Consider the following 16962-nt stretch of genomic DNA (forward strand, 5'->3'; position numbering starts at 1 on the left):
TTAGCACGATATATCGCCTCGACCTTGACCATGAACTTTACTGTACTTTAACGACCTACCGAGGCCTAAACAATTCGGCGACATTAGCCTGGATCGATTACACGTGGAAAACAGGAACTGTGCCATTTTGAGCACATTATTCTTTATGAAAAAATCACCAACGGAAAGTACACCACAATTTAATAATAAATAACATTTAAAATACCTTCCCAATTCTAGGCGATTACAGCTAAATATTAAAAGAAAAACACAACAAATTATACAAAAAAGACGGAAAACGCTCAATAAATAGGATTTAAATAATGAGAAAGAAAAAAGAAATAAACAAAAAGAAACAAGGATCAGATGAATTAAATACAAAAAAGTCAATGAAAACAGATACAATATAGATATACCTAGTGGATCAGATTGTCTAGTCCAGTTATTCTTGACATTTATATATATATATATATATATATATACTTATTTACTGATACTTAGTAATACTATTTATTTATTTATTGCTACTTTATTGAACTATACATTAATTAATTGTACAAAAAAGCATTCTCTACCAGCCAACCTTAGGAAGTTAGGACGCACAAGAACGGGGTGTCTGTACAGGTGTGCAGAATTGAGAATTATTTACTAAAATTAACATTAAGCGTAAAAAAAGGGACGGAAAGGTAAGGTAAAGTTATTGACAATCGTTATATCACACGAGCAAATAATTCATACACATACACACATAAACAGATACAAACATACATACATAGATATACACATACATACATAATACTTAATTCTTAATAAGCTGACGACAATAAAAAAAAAAACACAATAATTATATGTATATGCTAGTTCAATGATTTGGGATATATATATAGATGGTATAGATAATTATATAACCTAAAAAACAAACAAAGCTATCAAATATATTGATTGTTTGCCAGAGGTCCACTTGCAAGCCGATAGTATTGAGTGGTGGCATTGCTCATCGACATTCCCTATCAGGTGCGTTATCGGAGTCTGCGATTCGTTGCCTTATCTCATATCATTCGATATCGAGCGCTCGATGATATCATTGTCCGTTTTATGTACCTATTTGTTATTTATTTTAATAAATAATGGTCAGCTTCTAGCAATTTCTATATCAAATGTTTATTAACTAATTGCGTCACTTTATTGTAAGCTTTTTTTAAATTTAAAATCATCAGTCTAGTCAGTATCCATGAGTTCTAAACTGCCCCTGCCTTTTTCAAACATCATGCATTAATAGGTAAGCCTACAAATCGACAGTCCAACGACTGCACAGTAGTATAAGACTTGAGCCGACGTTGATGGTCATGAGTCTTTTAGAATTATTTTTAATTACTGTTTCCTGAGATTTTATTAAGCTTTGTGATTACAGACCCACTTAAGATGTAAGAATTGTTACATTAAATATATTAGGGTTATTGTTTTAAATGTAATATGTACTTATCCAATTATTTTCTTAAACCACGACTTCGAAATGTAAGCAGTTCGTAACAGTCATAAAAAGATACAATAATATAATTGCGTCATTTTTAGTTTCCGTAACAAAGAAGTGAAGTACATTTGTAGATAGTAGGTATAGGCACTGCAGATATTGCAAAGTTCGCTAAAATAGGTCGAGGTCGTCTGCCCTTCAGCCGAGCCCTTTCTCGACCCTATTCCCCGCCCTACCATTGTGAGCTGACCTTATTGTTAATGCACCAACTCTACCTTCGGTATTTTATAGTATATTTCATTCTTATATGATGTATGTACCTAATTCTTAGTGAATACGTATGTTTAAGTATGACAATTATTCTGGTGTAGTAGTCAGAATAATTGTCTTAACGGCGACATTGCGGTTTCGTTTTCCACTTGGGGCATCATATTTGTTTTATCTATACAAATATTTATATTTGGTCTGAGGTTATAACCTTGGGGGTTATGGTTATGAGACCGTTTCGGTTATTATAATAAAAACCTAATCAAGTCTGAACTATCAATACATGTATATATTAAATACATATATTCGAAAATCTTATTAAAGAATTATTTGATCCAAAATAGCCTACAAACATCCCACTAAGAATTTTCGCAGATGGCAAATATTTTTGTCTACGCTTTAGCCTTTAATATCCCACTGCTGGGCAAAGGCCTTTTTCCAAAGGTCTTTTCTACAAAGGATACTTAACAATTTGTATCTCGTATCTATAATATATAGTTATCTATAATATATCTATATAGTTGTTAAACTGATAGTGCCAGCTCTCTGAGACACTCAAACACAATCCAGGTAAATATTTGTAAAAGCAAAAATTCCCCCGAAGGATCACGTCTCCAAAAAACCCAACCTTTAATTATTATTAATATTATGTCGACTTGTTGCAATCATAAAATATATTATGTTTTCTTAAAAAGGTTTTATTAGACGCGTAACCGTGGTAAGCCTATGTTAGGTAATTAGGTGATGGTCTTTTTATTACTGTTTGGGATGTGAAAAAGAAATTTTTACTATTATCATCTCGGTTTACATTTTAAAATGACGAAAAAAAAACGAATTTTAGCATTTTTTCATGTGTGACTAGTATTAGGAATGAGTCGTCTGTCTCGAAATTTGGCAAGCAGTATTCCCTTAAGAAAAGGAATTTAGTTCAAAATGTGTACTTTGTTATAATTCATTAACTTGTAGTCCGATGTCATTTATTTCTTTATATTTATTAATTTTTAACCGACTTCAAAAAAGGAGGAGGTTACTCAATTCAACCGTATGTATAACTATATATATAATTTGATCTTGAAGCCAACGTATGAACTATATTTATTTATTTAGTCATTCATATTTCCCTAATGTATAAAATTCTCGTGTCGCGGTGTTTGTTACCAAACTCCTCCGAATCGGCTGGACCGATTTTTATGAAGTTTCGTGTGCATATCGGGCAGGTCTGAGAATCGGTTAAAATTTATTTTTCATACCCCTAAATCATAAGGGTGACCCACCCTTAAATATACGAGTATATATTTTTATTTTCTGACTTTTTTTATGTAACTAGATCGCCAAACAAGCGGACGGGTCACCTGATGGTAAGCGATTACCGTAGCTACGAGGGAGCGTTTTTATGTTCGCGGAATGAAGGGTAAGGGGTTGAAATAAAAAAACCAAATTATTTTTCCTTTTTAATATATTCACCTGCAAGACGGACACATTTTTCAGATCTTTCAATTAATTTATTTATACCCTCATAAAAAATGTTTTGTCTTTGTCCTCAAAATACGCTGAAACTGCCTCTTTAACTTCATCATCGGTGGTAATTTTTTTACTCCGCAGCTCTTTTTTTCATTTTTGGAAAGAGGTAATAATCACTCGGGGCCAGGTCTGGGCTGTAGGGTGGGTGGTTCAAAATGTCGAAGCCTACTTTAAGCAGGGCAGCCAACGCAACGCGTCTCTTGTGGACGGGCGCATTGTCGTGCAAAAGCAGCACACCTTTCGTCAATTTTCCCCGTCTTTTCTGTTTAATGGCTTCTTTTAATCGCTCTAATATTAAAACGTAGTATTCTCCGGTTATAGAAACACCTTTATCTTTATAATCGATCAATAATATTCCTTCTGAGTCCCAAAATACCGTTGCCATGAGTTTCCCAGCCGACTGTGACACCTTAAACTTCTTGGGGGGTGATGTGCCCTTTTTATGCCACTGCATAGAGTCTTGTTTCGACTCAGATTTATAATGATGAACCCAAGTTTCGTCTTCAGTAACAATTCGACTCAATACACCATCCTTGTCTTCATTGCAGAGGTCCAAAAATGCACGTGAACACTCTACGCGTTGTTGTTTTTGAGGCGGCGTGAGCATTCTCGGTACCCATCTTGTGCTGACCTTAGTCATGCCAAGATGATCGTGCAGGATTTTAAAACTGGTTGTATCGGATACGCCAACCATTTCTGCGAGTTGTTTCTTCTTTAGTCGAGCATCGTTGAGTACAAGTTTTTCGACTTTTTGGATAAGTTCTGGCGTGGTCACCTCGATGCTCCTGCCCGGCCTCGGGTCGTCTTCAAGGGATTCCCTTCCTTTTTTAAACAAACTGTGTCACTTGTACACCATGGGTTTTCCTAGACAAGAGTCACCGTAAACCGATGACATCTCATCCATTATGGTCGCAACTGATTTTCCTTACTCGGTAAGCAACTTTATAACAGCACGATATTCGATTTTTCCCATATTTAATAATAATAATAATAAACATTTATTCATACTCACACACATACATCGATATACAGTAAAGACAAAAAAATAGAAATCACAATATAACAATTCTATTACAATATAACTATATAGATATTATGACAAATAGCTAAATTCGAAACAATGAACACAATATACAACCGAAATAAAAGACAATGAAATTAAAAAACAATAATAATAGGTACTACCCACACAGAATCAACAATAACAATTAAAAAAGCAAAAAAAAAAAACAAAATAATGAAAAATAAGCAAAATGTATATAAAAAAAAAAGAAAGCGGCAATCTATATTTAACTTTTCACTCCTGATTATGTTGCTTGGTTGGCGATAGTTCAAAGACTAATAGTCTAATAACAATGAAATCTCGTATTTATACTAATTATGAGTCACTAAACACGTTACGGTCCTAATGAACCTAATCACCCCCCTCCAACCCTCTCATTCCGCGAACTTAAAAACGCACCCTTGTAGTAACGTCTATAACGTTTGCAATACCAGAAGCATCGCAAGCGCGTTGCCTACCCTACCCCCAATTCCCCTAGAAGCTCTGGTCACCTTACTCACCATCAGGAACACAACACTGTTTGAAAGTTGTATTATTTAGCTGTGATCTTTTGTAAGGTCGAGGGTATTTCTTTCCCCATGTAGGAGAAGGATCAGAGCTTAATCCACCATGCTGCTCCAATGCGGGTTGGCGGATATATTCCCTACTATGAGTAACGATCGCTATCAGGTGTACATGACAACAACCGGGACCGACGACTTAACGTGCTCTCCGAGGCACGGTGGGGAGACTCACTAGGACTGCACAAACACCCAGACCACGGCAAACACCTGTATGGCCAATACAAATGTTTGTCATGTGCGGGGATCGAACCCGCAACCGCCAGCGCAACATATAAAATCCATGGCTGTAACCGTTGCGCCAACGCGGCGTCAATGGATATAAGGGGTCTGCTAATACGCATTGTATGCAAGTAATGCCATAAGGCACTCATCGTATATATTACGCGTATATATACTATATACGCTAAGTAAGATGTTTGCCTCCCTTTTTAGAAAAAACCTCACAATTACTCCACATAAATTTTACATCATTTTATAGATAATTGCTTGCTCTACCGCATGCACAACTTAAAACTTATTATTGCTTTTGTTTTTGTAATTAATTATTAAAATTATATATGTGACGGCGTTAATTTTGAAACAACGTCAACATGATTGACGGTTTGTGATTTTATTACTTGATTTTTTTATTTTTGAGCGAATTATTCAAACAAAACAATATTAATTATAATAAATTGATTGATAACTAAACATCAAGATTTAGTTAAATACGTTTCGTTGTACTTCATATCGTTAATATCTTAATGGAATTTTCTGTATCGATATGATAAAATGAAATGCATTATCGATGACTTAGGTTTAAGTGCTTATTATATATAAATACTAAGTTTGTTTTTTATAATTGTATCTATGATATATTTACAATGTTTAAGATTTTTGAAGTGATACTTCTTTAAGCGCAGGAGGGTAAAATTTTTATGGATGAAACGGCAACGGATTTGTTGAAACGACAATGTTTTGTTGAAACGGCAACGTTTTTGTCATACTTAAAAATTAGTTGTCACTTCTGACACAAAGATATAAAGAGATGTTATAAACAGTAACAAAAAACGAGTGTGCTTTAGACCACACGACTGAAGTAAAACTTATTTAGCAATAGGCCTGCACTGTGTCTTAGATATACGAAACGTAACTGCTATGAAAGAAAGAGAAAGAAAAATTGTGCTCGCACCTCTCTCTCTCACTCCGTTCGCCTCTCCCGATCACAAGAAGAACAAGCGTAAAGAAGTTTTACTTAAAAAAATTCAATTTTAATATTTTTTTAATGTAAAATAGTTACATAATTATGTGACATCATGTCTGCTTGGCTAAGGAGTTCCGTTTTTTATGTCTGGTATGTGAGGTAAATGAGCTCCGCAGTGTAAAATAATTTGCAAACGAACGCAGCTATAACGGTAATCATGAGATAACATGTCAATATTATGTTTTAATATTAGAATATATTAATTTGATGTCTTGTTCTAATTGGCTCTTTATATTTAAAACCTGTTTTACTTTGTTTCTAAGTTTTTATATTGCACGCCCTCGACTTCGGTGCGACAAAGCCAGCCCTGCGGTCACCAACCCGCCTGCCCAGCGTTGTGACTATGGGCAAAACACATGAGTTCGCCTCATTTTGGCGCGAACTTGTGAAGGCCATGTCCAGCAGTGGACTGTATAAGGCTGAAGTGATGGTGATGAATAATTAGAATACTATACACAGTCTTAGGAGAGGAATCCATCTTCCGTCTAATCCTACAAAACTACGACAACGACTTGATCAGATAACTATGTACTTTACTAACCGTCTTCCAAAAAAGAAGGAAGCTATCATTTCGATTGTATTTTTTACATTCGCTTCATCACTTCAGCCTGTAATATCCCACTACTGGGCATAGGCCTCTTTCCCCATGTAGGAGAAGGATCGGAGCTTAATCCACCACGCTGCTCAATGCGGGTTGGCGGATATGTTTCTTACTATGAGTATCGATCGCTATCAGGTGCACATGATAACAACCGGATTTTACATTACACTATGCAAATACATAAAAATACAGTCGATTTAAAATAGTATCGAAGTGGTCACTTTATAAATATTGGTATAACGATCTACATTTTTTGTTGAAACGAGTTCAGTTGATTTTTTTTTTTTTTTATATTGTTAAATACGGAAGAGTGCTGGTTTGACTTTGATTTTAAATTAAGTTATAAAGAAAAACAAAAAAAAAATAATGACATAAAAAATAAGATATTTATAATTATGTAAAACAAAAGAATAACATTTAAATATATTGCTTAATATATAAAGAGGTTTAATATATATTTTTTTCAAAATAAGTTTTGACACTTGAGTTTTATTTCGATTGTGAATGAGACAATAGTTTGGGTGAGATAATGATGGTACGCTCCGGCCAGTTAATGGAAATTTGTTATTATAAATGTTAAATTGTATTTGATGTATTAAGTCGAGTATTGTTTGGTAGGAGGTGGAGATTTAATGGACTTGCGAATTGATACAATTGTATCATCCCCTGCAGTGATAAAGACGTGCGGGTTGAACGGCGCATTATTTGCAAGGTACGACAAAATTTATGGTCAATTCGTATTAATACTAGCTGGGCTATAGCTGTGTGTGCTTTAAACAAACATACAAACTTTTCAGCTTTTTAATATTAGTACCTATAGGTACCAATATATACTATCTTTTTTACGTTTTTGCACATAAATAACAATATATCTACGAGTATTATTGACAAATTCCCCAATAAGCCTCCAGTGATAAGTCGCCGTAGCAACTTTTGCAACTGCCCTCTGATTTAGGACCGAGTCGACGAGCTAGTCTGACTAACGCTCTATTGTCAAAACCTGCCTTAAGCTATGCAATAGCTTGCAAATGTTCTTGTCAATGGTATCTATATTATGATTTATTATTTACTATGTTTTGGGCTTAAGTCATACTAATTTTCCCATATTTTGGCATGTTTATAGACGCCATAGTCACAGGCGTTCCCAAAGAGCGAGGCGCTGTGATTAGTGTAATAAATAACCAAAATCAAAAATTACTTTATTCAACTAGGCTTCAAAAGCACTTTCGAATCATCATCTTACGAATCAAAATTATTTTTATTTTACTGTACTTAAAAGTAACGATAACTTTTCGTTTCGGAATTTAGATTGTATAGAGTAAAATCAGCAAGAAACACCGCAGTTAATCTATAAAAAAAAAACTATGTTTTATTATATTATACTGAAACATTAGAAATGTAATATAAATGTTAATTAGTTATATTTTAAAATTGTCTTAATCTCATGCAGAGTGAACCACTTTTATATTTAAACTACCTGTGCCCACGACTTCGTCCGCGTGAAATTTAACGTAAGTTATTTTTCAGTTCTCAGAGTTATAAAAAAATCTAAAATAAAAGTAGCCAAGTTGCTAATTATTACATACCTATATGTCAACGCATAATGGACCACCTTTGTGTCTAAATGCGGAAAACCGAGCCCACAAAAATACAATACCTATATATCAGTGAAAGTCCCGTCAAAATCGGTCCAGCTGTTTTAGAGATTAGCCGGAACAAACAGACAGACAGACAAAAATTGTAAAAAATGTTATTTTGGTATATGTACCGTGTATAAATCCATATGCATATAGTAAAAAGCGGTTATTGTAAATTTACAAACAGACACTCCAATTTTATTTATTTGTATAGATTTTTTCTGGGTAATTAAGATTACATAACAAGTTATCACAATTCTGTAAACAAATTCAATTCATTCATTCGAGTTACGTTTACAGTTTTAACTAATAGTATTTATTGAAAGTTTGTTTGTATGTCAGTATGTTTTAGACAGGAGAGAGGCAGAGAGAGAGAGAGTACTTTATTAACCGACTTACAAAAAAGGAGGAGTATCTCGATTCGATTGTATTTTTTTGTATGTTAAGGGAGACCTTCCGTGACCACGGTCGCTGTAAGAAACGTCGGGCATCTAAAAAACTTAATAACCCGCGATACAATCCGAAAGAGTTGTTTCATTATGAGTGAAATTCGCGTAAACATTAGAAACCAATGTTGATTTGGTTTATGTATGAATAGAAATTCAATTGAAATTATGGGTTAATTAAGTTATTGAAGTAAAACTTGTGTTCGAACGTTCGACTTGGGGAGTAAGCTGGTGAATGCGTGACGAGAGCGTTACGAAAAGTGTGATCGAGCGTGGCGAACGAAAGTTGACAGAGAGATATAAATTAGTGAAGATAGAAAGTTTTCAATATATTCTGTAGGTAACTCAATAATAAATAATAATAAACATTAATGTTGCTTGCGAGTGGACCCGCGGCACATGCTTAGTATAGACGTGAATGCGCAATGAAGTTCTCACTTCCGTAATTTCAAGCTGCGTGATTTGTAGCGTCAAATTGCTGAACAAAAAACTATTAATTATTATCGTTTTAATACTACTAAAAAATGAAATTTAATAATAAAAAAAATGAAGTATATCGTTTTTTTAAGTTATTGGAATAAATTTATTTAGAAAAGATAACGCTGAGAGTAATGCTGGAGAGTGACGATTTAAAACGTTTTCTAACCGACTTCCTACAAAGGACCTCCTCCTTTCCTTCCTATCTCAATTCGATTGTATTTTCTATGTATATTACAGAAAAGCCTTCTGGGTGGACCGATTTCGATGATTTTTTTTAAATCGAAATGTGGTGCGTCATGTGTTCCCATCTAATTCTAATTGATATCTAACAAGTAATTTTTGAGTTATATCTAATAATGCGTATTTACTTGACTGCTTTTCCCGATCTGATTTCAATAATTCTTGTTTTTTTCGGAAGCTGCTTGTCTTGTGGTCCCATTTAAATTTAATCGATATCTGATGACTACTTTTTGAGTAATCTTTGATAACGCGTATTTACTTGACTATTTCTTCGTGTAGCTACGTCGTACCTGTCGATGTAATTGATGTCGTTTCTTTTTCGTTTGCGAGCAAACAATTGCACTTGTAGCAAGATATAGGTAAAATAGAACACAATAATACCAATACGAATAGCAAGAGTGAATTTATTATTTTATTTTTTATTATTTATTATTTTAAAATAATACTGGTTTCATGCAGTATTGTGTTCCTGTTGGTGAGTAAGGTGACCAGAGCTCCTGGGGGGATTGGGGATTGGGTCGGCAACGCGCTTGCGATGCTTCTGGTGTTGCAGGTGTCTAATAATCGCTTACCATCAGGTGAGCCGTACGCTTGTTTGCCGACCTAGTGACATAAAAAAATATATTTTAAGGTTTTATTGTTTTAATAATTCATAATTTAAATTATTTAATAGAAAGTTTTTATTTTTAAATATCTCGGCAGTCGTTATAAGGGAGTAAACTCTAGTTGCCAGTCGAAATCGACACAAACATACATTGTATTTACACGTAAGTTATTGTAATTTTTTAATTCAAAACATTTACTTACCAAATCTTTTATACAAAAATACGTTGAAAATTTAACTGTTTAACAATAGTAAAAGTTTGTTTCAATAGAAAGAAAGTGTTATAATACGTCGTACGTTTTGAATTGCTGTCAGAACTAGAATGCGTATGATGTTTGCATATGAATTCGTGGACCACCCGCGAGACGCGACCTTAGTAGAACAGGTGCTCCGCGTGCTCTGCTCATTGTGATGCTAATGCTTCGTTTGCTTATTACTCCCACTCTTTAGGAATGTGTATAACAATATTTTTCATCGAATTTTTAAGTACATAGTACATAAGCCCAGCGCGCGCACTAACTTGCTGCGGGAATCGCGGATCACTCGCGCCATACGCCTTCTGAATCAGTTGTCAGATCATGACATATTTTGTTGTACTCTGAATGAATTCACAGGAGCTGCTTTATTTATTATATGTATTATATGGTTAGTGGTTGTTTTTGGTTACAATATTTTAGTATTATATGTACTATCGCATTAGGTAATAAGCCTGTAATTGTAGTATATTTATGGAAATAAATAAATAAATAATTAGTAATATCTTGCATGAATACAGCGTCACGAAGTCCACGCATCTTTTTCAATTATGTAATTCTGCACCGAATACTACGCTTTATCTGTTAATTTATTTTTACCCGACTGCCAAGGAAGGGTCATGTTTTTCGCGCGTATCTTGTATGTATGTATGTTTGTATGTAATATTCTTTACTACCTCATATTTCCAGAACCAGGCATGAAATTGAAGGATAAGTCAAATCATTCTCTCTTTGTGCATGTCTCCGACTGCATATTATCTATGACGTTGCATAAAGTTTCGAAGGACTACCGTATTAATATATTTTAAATGTACAGCACAAAATGTTTGATACTGTTTCTATTTATTTCGCTGACTTTATGTGCATATTGAATTTTTATCTTGTTCCAGCTTTTTCAGTTGATTTTCCATTAGTTGTTCTACACGCAGGCGGGTTTTTTTTTTTTTTTAATTATTATTTTATTAATACAATCTTTAAATTTATGTTGAGACAATTCCAAAATTGTTTGTGAGATTTTATTATACCTGCGATTACCATAATCCAGAAAGGAGACGTTTACTTTGCGCAGTCGGAAACTTGGAATTACAATTTTGTTATTCCTTCTCGTGCAATCATTATTTATTTATATTTACACCGTCGAATTTCAATGTACTTCAGAGACATTTCTAATCTCAAAGATTAATCTAAAGTTGTAGTTTATCAATTTAGGTGAAACAATCCTAATATCCTATTCTACCTCGTTCTATTAGTCTAATCGTAACTTATTTGCAGGATAAACTGTATCCACAACGCTAAAACAGGCCCTCGACAATATAATTATTATCGACAAGACATTATATGTATCACTAGCGACCCGCCCAGGCTTCGCACGGTTGGAATGCTGATACTATCAACAACAAAAGATACGTTAGAAACCTCTCAAATTATTAGTGTTTCTCTACCATATACATATAAACCTTCCCCTCGAATCACTCCATCTATTAAAAAAACCGCATCAAAATCCGTTGCGTTGTTTCAAAGATTTAAGTATACATAGGGACAGACAGCGGGAAGCGACTTTGTTTTACACTATGTTGTGATTAAATGAAGAATATAAATATTCATTTGTTATCTGTTAATAAGCAACTTGCCCCCTTTTCTTATTTGGTGTAAATAATTAATGCAACATTGTGTTTCCCTCCAGTTTCCACTCTCTCCGTGCGGCAACGGCGCGCGGCAGCGCTCAGGAATTCGCCTTTTGTGTTTCTCGATAGTTGTGCAATATCTCATTAGTTAGACCTAATATTTCTATGGAATTTAGGTAACATGTACAATAATCTGTATTTCGAAACCGTAGATTTATTCTAAATCCTAAAGCAATGTCGGTTACATTGTAATCGAACCGAGGTAGCCTTGCGGAGAGGCAACGAGAATTGATATCAGATTGTCTTGAGTTCAATCGAGGCTAATGTTCTTGACGTGTCATGTAAAGTCTTTAAAATAAACTCTTATGCTCCATAGAAAATGACAATATTTTGAGGATATTTGAATGCAGAAGCACCATAAGAAATTCTATCAAGCAGATCAAATCAGAGAAGTTGAGAATGGTGAAGTTTGTTTTACTCGGAACGATCGTACGATTCGCGGTTTGAACCGAAGTTCTGAGCGAATCAATATACAAAAGAAGAACAATTATTCTATTTATTCATATTATTCATTCGAGACCACTTACCGTTACAAATATATGTTTCGATTACTTCACACATAGAGTATTATAAGTAATAAATTATAATTTCCTTTTCTGTCGCTTATCGTTCATTTTAATATCTAACCTAACCTAATGAATATATTGTAATATTTTTCTTTCATTGCTGTGTATCATTTCTGTTTCGATGGACAATAAAGTGTATTATTATTATTATTATTATTTTATCACAGACAAAGCAATTATTAGCAACGTTTAAATACATTTGACAGCGTCGATATCTTAATAATCCAAAGACAATGAACAGATACGAGATCAAAGGCGGAGAATGGCACGCTGGCTTTAGGTTCGAATTCTGCTTAAGAAAAATGGTTTAATAGATCATAACAGATGCTTGTCATGACTTGATGGTACGTGTGTTAGTACTTTGTTATACAAATTGTCTCGTGAATTACGTTTACTGCAGCCGATGGATCGAAAAAAAACCAAAATGACTTAAAAAATACTTTAATTAATTAAAATAAAATTACAATTAAGAGAGGTGAAACCTATTCGATGCGAGAATTAGGAATGACAAAATTTTGTATAAAAATTAATAATGAAATTAAATTTAAAATATGACGAAATCGCTGCGTCGGCGGCTCGTGGCTGGACGGACGTTGCGACATGGGCTGCATCGGTTTTCCGTTGTTTATTGAATATGGATATTAAATGCATGCTCGTCATTTTCATGGATGAGCTTAGGGTACTGTATGATAGATAGTACGGTTCCGTACTTAACACCTCCACCCGCAGAACAGCAACTATTTTGTCAGCTTCAGAGAAAATGTTGCTGGAAGTTCATCTCGTCTCTTGATGCCTTTATCCATATCTTCATATACTGGTGTCTTAGGCGTTTGCTGCTTCTCTTCATTTTCTGATTTTAAGGGCCAACATCTATATTTTCGGCTTACTAATACAACGATAACTACTGATACACATAAAATTAAGATATAAAATGGTATCGTTGTATGGTATAAAACAATTGATTGTGTCTTGTCAATCTGTATAGGGGTTTCTAGTAACAATTTATCTTGGATGCTGTGAAGATCATCTAGACTAATCATCTTGGAACCGGTATGGGTATAGGTAGTCGTTTGGTTAATTTGGTTGTATGGGATCCTTGATAGCTTCAGCGGCTGGCCTTTTATCTCATCATTTTCGTTGATAACGGTGAATTCTTTAGTTCGCAACAGGCAGTTCATGGGAATAGTGGCCAAATAGCTTCCTTGTAGTATATTGAATTCTTTTCTCTCACAGGCTAACTGTACTTTCTCCGGCTTAGGTAATGAAATAACATAGTGTTGATCATCCAGTTTATCTATTGCTACAGCAGACAGCATAACCTTCGTGAAGTGGCAGGTTTCCTTAAGATTTTGGTTGGTAATAAGCTCTTGAATGCAGTCTGGTTCTGTACGAATTTGATGACTTATTTTTTGGTCACAGAGATATAATATCCTGCTATACTTCGGGCATTCAGCCTCTATGTACACGAATGCTTTTTCGTTTGTTGCTATATAAGGAAAGGGAGGAATAAGGGCTAGTTGTTTTTCATTTGGAACGATGGATAGTTTGTACAAGTTATACCTGTCTATGTATATTATAGGAAATTTGTAAACTATAACTATTGTTCTATCATGATAGTATGAACCTGGTTTGATTAAGTCATAATATTCCCGTAATTCTAAATCAGGAATTTGCTCCTTACTGTATATAGTTATTAACTTATCTAGCATCGTTTTTAATACTCCTATATCTATCATAGAATGATGAGTGCTGGAGGCACGAATAAAAGCCATTATATTTTCTAATCTAATTATTTCTAGCACTAAATCCTCTACATTATTACTTATAATTCCTAATAATTGGGCAAACTGAGCAGACTGGACTAAACTGTTGTCTCTACGAGTATTTACTTCTATAAGAAATTCTAATGTGTTATTAATTTTTTCTTGATTTATAGTTAACTGATCTAAAATACCTTTATGTTGTAACATCCATTCTTTACTAAGACTAATATGACTATTGAATTCGGAAATAATTTTATTCTGGTTGTTTTGCAATATTTGAATAGCCTCATTATACTTTTGAGCATCAAGATAGTCTAAATTACCAGTAACACTTTTTATTAATGATCCAAGACTATCTACAAGACCTCTTTTAACTCTAATGGGTTCTAAAGATTTAACTTGACTTAGTACCTTGTTTAGCTTGTCTGTAAGATAATTAATCTGGTACTCGTAAAGAATGTAAGTTTCATTGTTCAGTCTGGTCTTAAAAGTGTTAAGTTGTGTCTGTACAGAATTTATCTTATCTTCAATATCAGTCAATTTTACATACTGTATAAAGGAGTGGTAATGTGATATTAGTCTGGTCGGTCCTAATTTGTAGGGCAAAAGTCCAGGTCCATCGGCTAAACTCTCAAGTCTTATGGTTTGAGGATGCGTCACGTGTATTGTCAGCAGTAGCAGAATCCTGCAACAATCGGTTATTTTTAGGGGCGCGTTTTAGACGTGACTTAGCTACGGGGCCTCGCTTTTTTGATGTGTATATATGAATTGGTAAATCAGCTAAGACTGTGTCTTGTGTGTAGCGAGGTGCAGTTTTCTGACGAGAAGCAAAGGGATTTTTAATAAAAACTTGTTGTCCTGGAACATATTCTACTTCTGGTTCGCGAGATTTATTTCTATTTTCAATTAAGGCTGTTCTATTGCTCAGTGAGGACTCATTAATTATGTCATAAACCTGTTTCATTAGTTGTTTATGATTCTGAGCGTATTGTTGCAAAAGATGTTCGGTAAAATCTATGTCAACGGGATCTCTAGGATCGAAATGTCCGTTCAATAAATCAAAAGGTCTACGCTTTGTAAAACTGTGAATAGTACTGTTGTATGCTATAATAGCGTATGGCATTAATCTAACTACTGGTTCATCTTTGTGTTGTAACTTAAGAATTCTTATGTGTTCTAATAGGGTCGAATGAAATCGTTCAATGTTACCGTTATCATTAGGGCTATGAGGTAAAGTTTTATGATGGATTATCTTATGGAGACGAATAAACTCTGAAAAAAGCTGATTAGTAAATTCCGTACCGTTATCGGTTATTATAGTGAAAGGTATTCCGTGGTGAGTACTGAAAAGTAATAATGCTTGTAAGATGCTAACAGCGGTTCCATCTCGTAAATGATACGCTTGACCGTATTTAGTAAAGACATCAATGAAGGTGACATATTTTTCGTTTTGAACTGTAAAGAGGTCCATGTGGATAATTTCAAATGGCTTGGTAGCAGGGGGTACTATATTAAATTGAGGTTTAATGGGATTTCTGTCGTATTTACTTTGACCACAAATAGTACATTCATTAATGTATTTAGTGATCTGCTCTCTCATTTTCGGCCAATAATATTTCCTAGACAGAGCGAGGTAACATTCGTTAATACCACGGTGGTTCGTTTTACCGTTATGATAATTCTGAATGATGTCTTGTTGTTGAAGATAATCTTTAACATTTTCGAGCTCAGTTTTACTTAATACGAGGTTAAGAGAGGAGCTTTTGAACTTTTCTTGTAAAATTGGTATTATCGAATACATTTCTAAGGGAGGATCTATCAATATAGCTGTTTTAACTTTCGGGTTAACGTATTCATTAATAGAATTGATAACATCGTTTTCTAAACTAGATTTCGACAACTGAATAGCTATCCGCGTATGGTTTTCAAATGGCTTAGTTATAATCGGTCGTCGTTTTACATCACTAACTACAGTAAAGTAAATTTGTCTGTGAAACTTGTTAAGGGGAACGTCAGTGATCGGGACTTCTAATATAGGTTGTTCATTACTAGTGTGTACGGTGTCAGTTGAAGAGTTTCTATGTTGAGATGGGGGTATTTCTGATGGGTTATTAATCATTGACTCAAGCTCTCTAATACTATCCATTACCGATTTAATTTCGTCAGTTTCACTGATGTGAATTTGAACACGAGATAGAGCGTCTGCGTTGGTATTAAATTTACCTTTCTTATATATGACCGTAAAGTCGTATTCGCTCAGTCGAAGTCGCCATCTTGTTAGTCGTGAGTTAGGTTCTTTTAGATTCATCATCCATTGTAATGGTCTGTGATCAGTAACTATTTTAAATGTTCGGCCAAATAAATAAGGTCTAAAGTATTTCGTTGCCCATACTATTGCTAATAATTCTTTCTCTATTGTACTATAGTTGAGTTCGCTATCATTTAATGTACGAGACGCGTAACAAACAGGCTTGTCAGAACCTATGGGTCCCTGAGATAATACAGCTCCGATGGCTACATTTGAAGCGTCTGTGGTGAGATTGAACTCTTTGTTAAAGTCTGGATACTGAAGGATGGGG

General features: G+C 34.3%; 1 protein-coding gene across 1 annotated transcript; it reads right to left on the bottom strand.

The window, feature by feature from the left end:
• Positions 1 to 3308: 3308 nt before the first annotated feature.
• LOC123660995 (histone-lysine N-methyltransferase SETMAR-like) lies at positions 3309 to 3932 on the bottom strand. The gene has a single exon (XM_045596010.1). It carries the CDS (start codon positions 3930 to 3932, stop codon positions 3309 to 3311), a length of 624 nt encoding a protein of 207 aa, XP_045451966.1.
• Between the last annotated feature and the right edge of the window lie 13030 nt (positions 3933 to 16962).

The sequence above is a fragment of the Melitaea cinxia genome, chromosome 16 (assembly GCF_905220565.1).
Source record: "Melitaea cinxia chromosome 16, ilMelCinx1.1, whole genome shotgun sequence".
NCBI lineage: Eukaryota > Metazoa > Arthropoda > Insecta > Lepidoptera > Nymphalidae > Melitaea > Melitaea cinxia.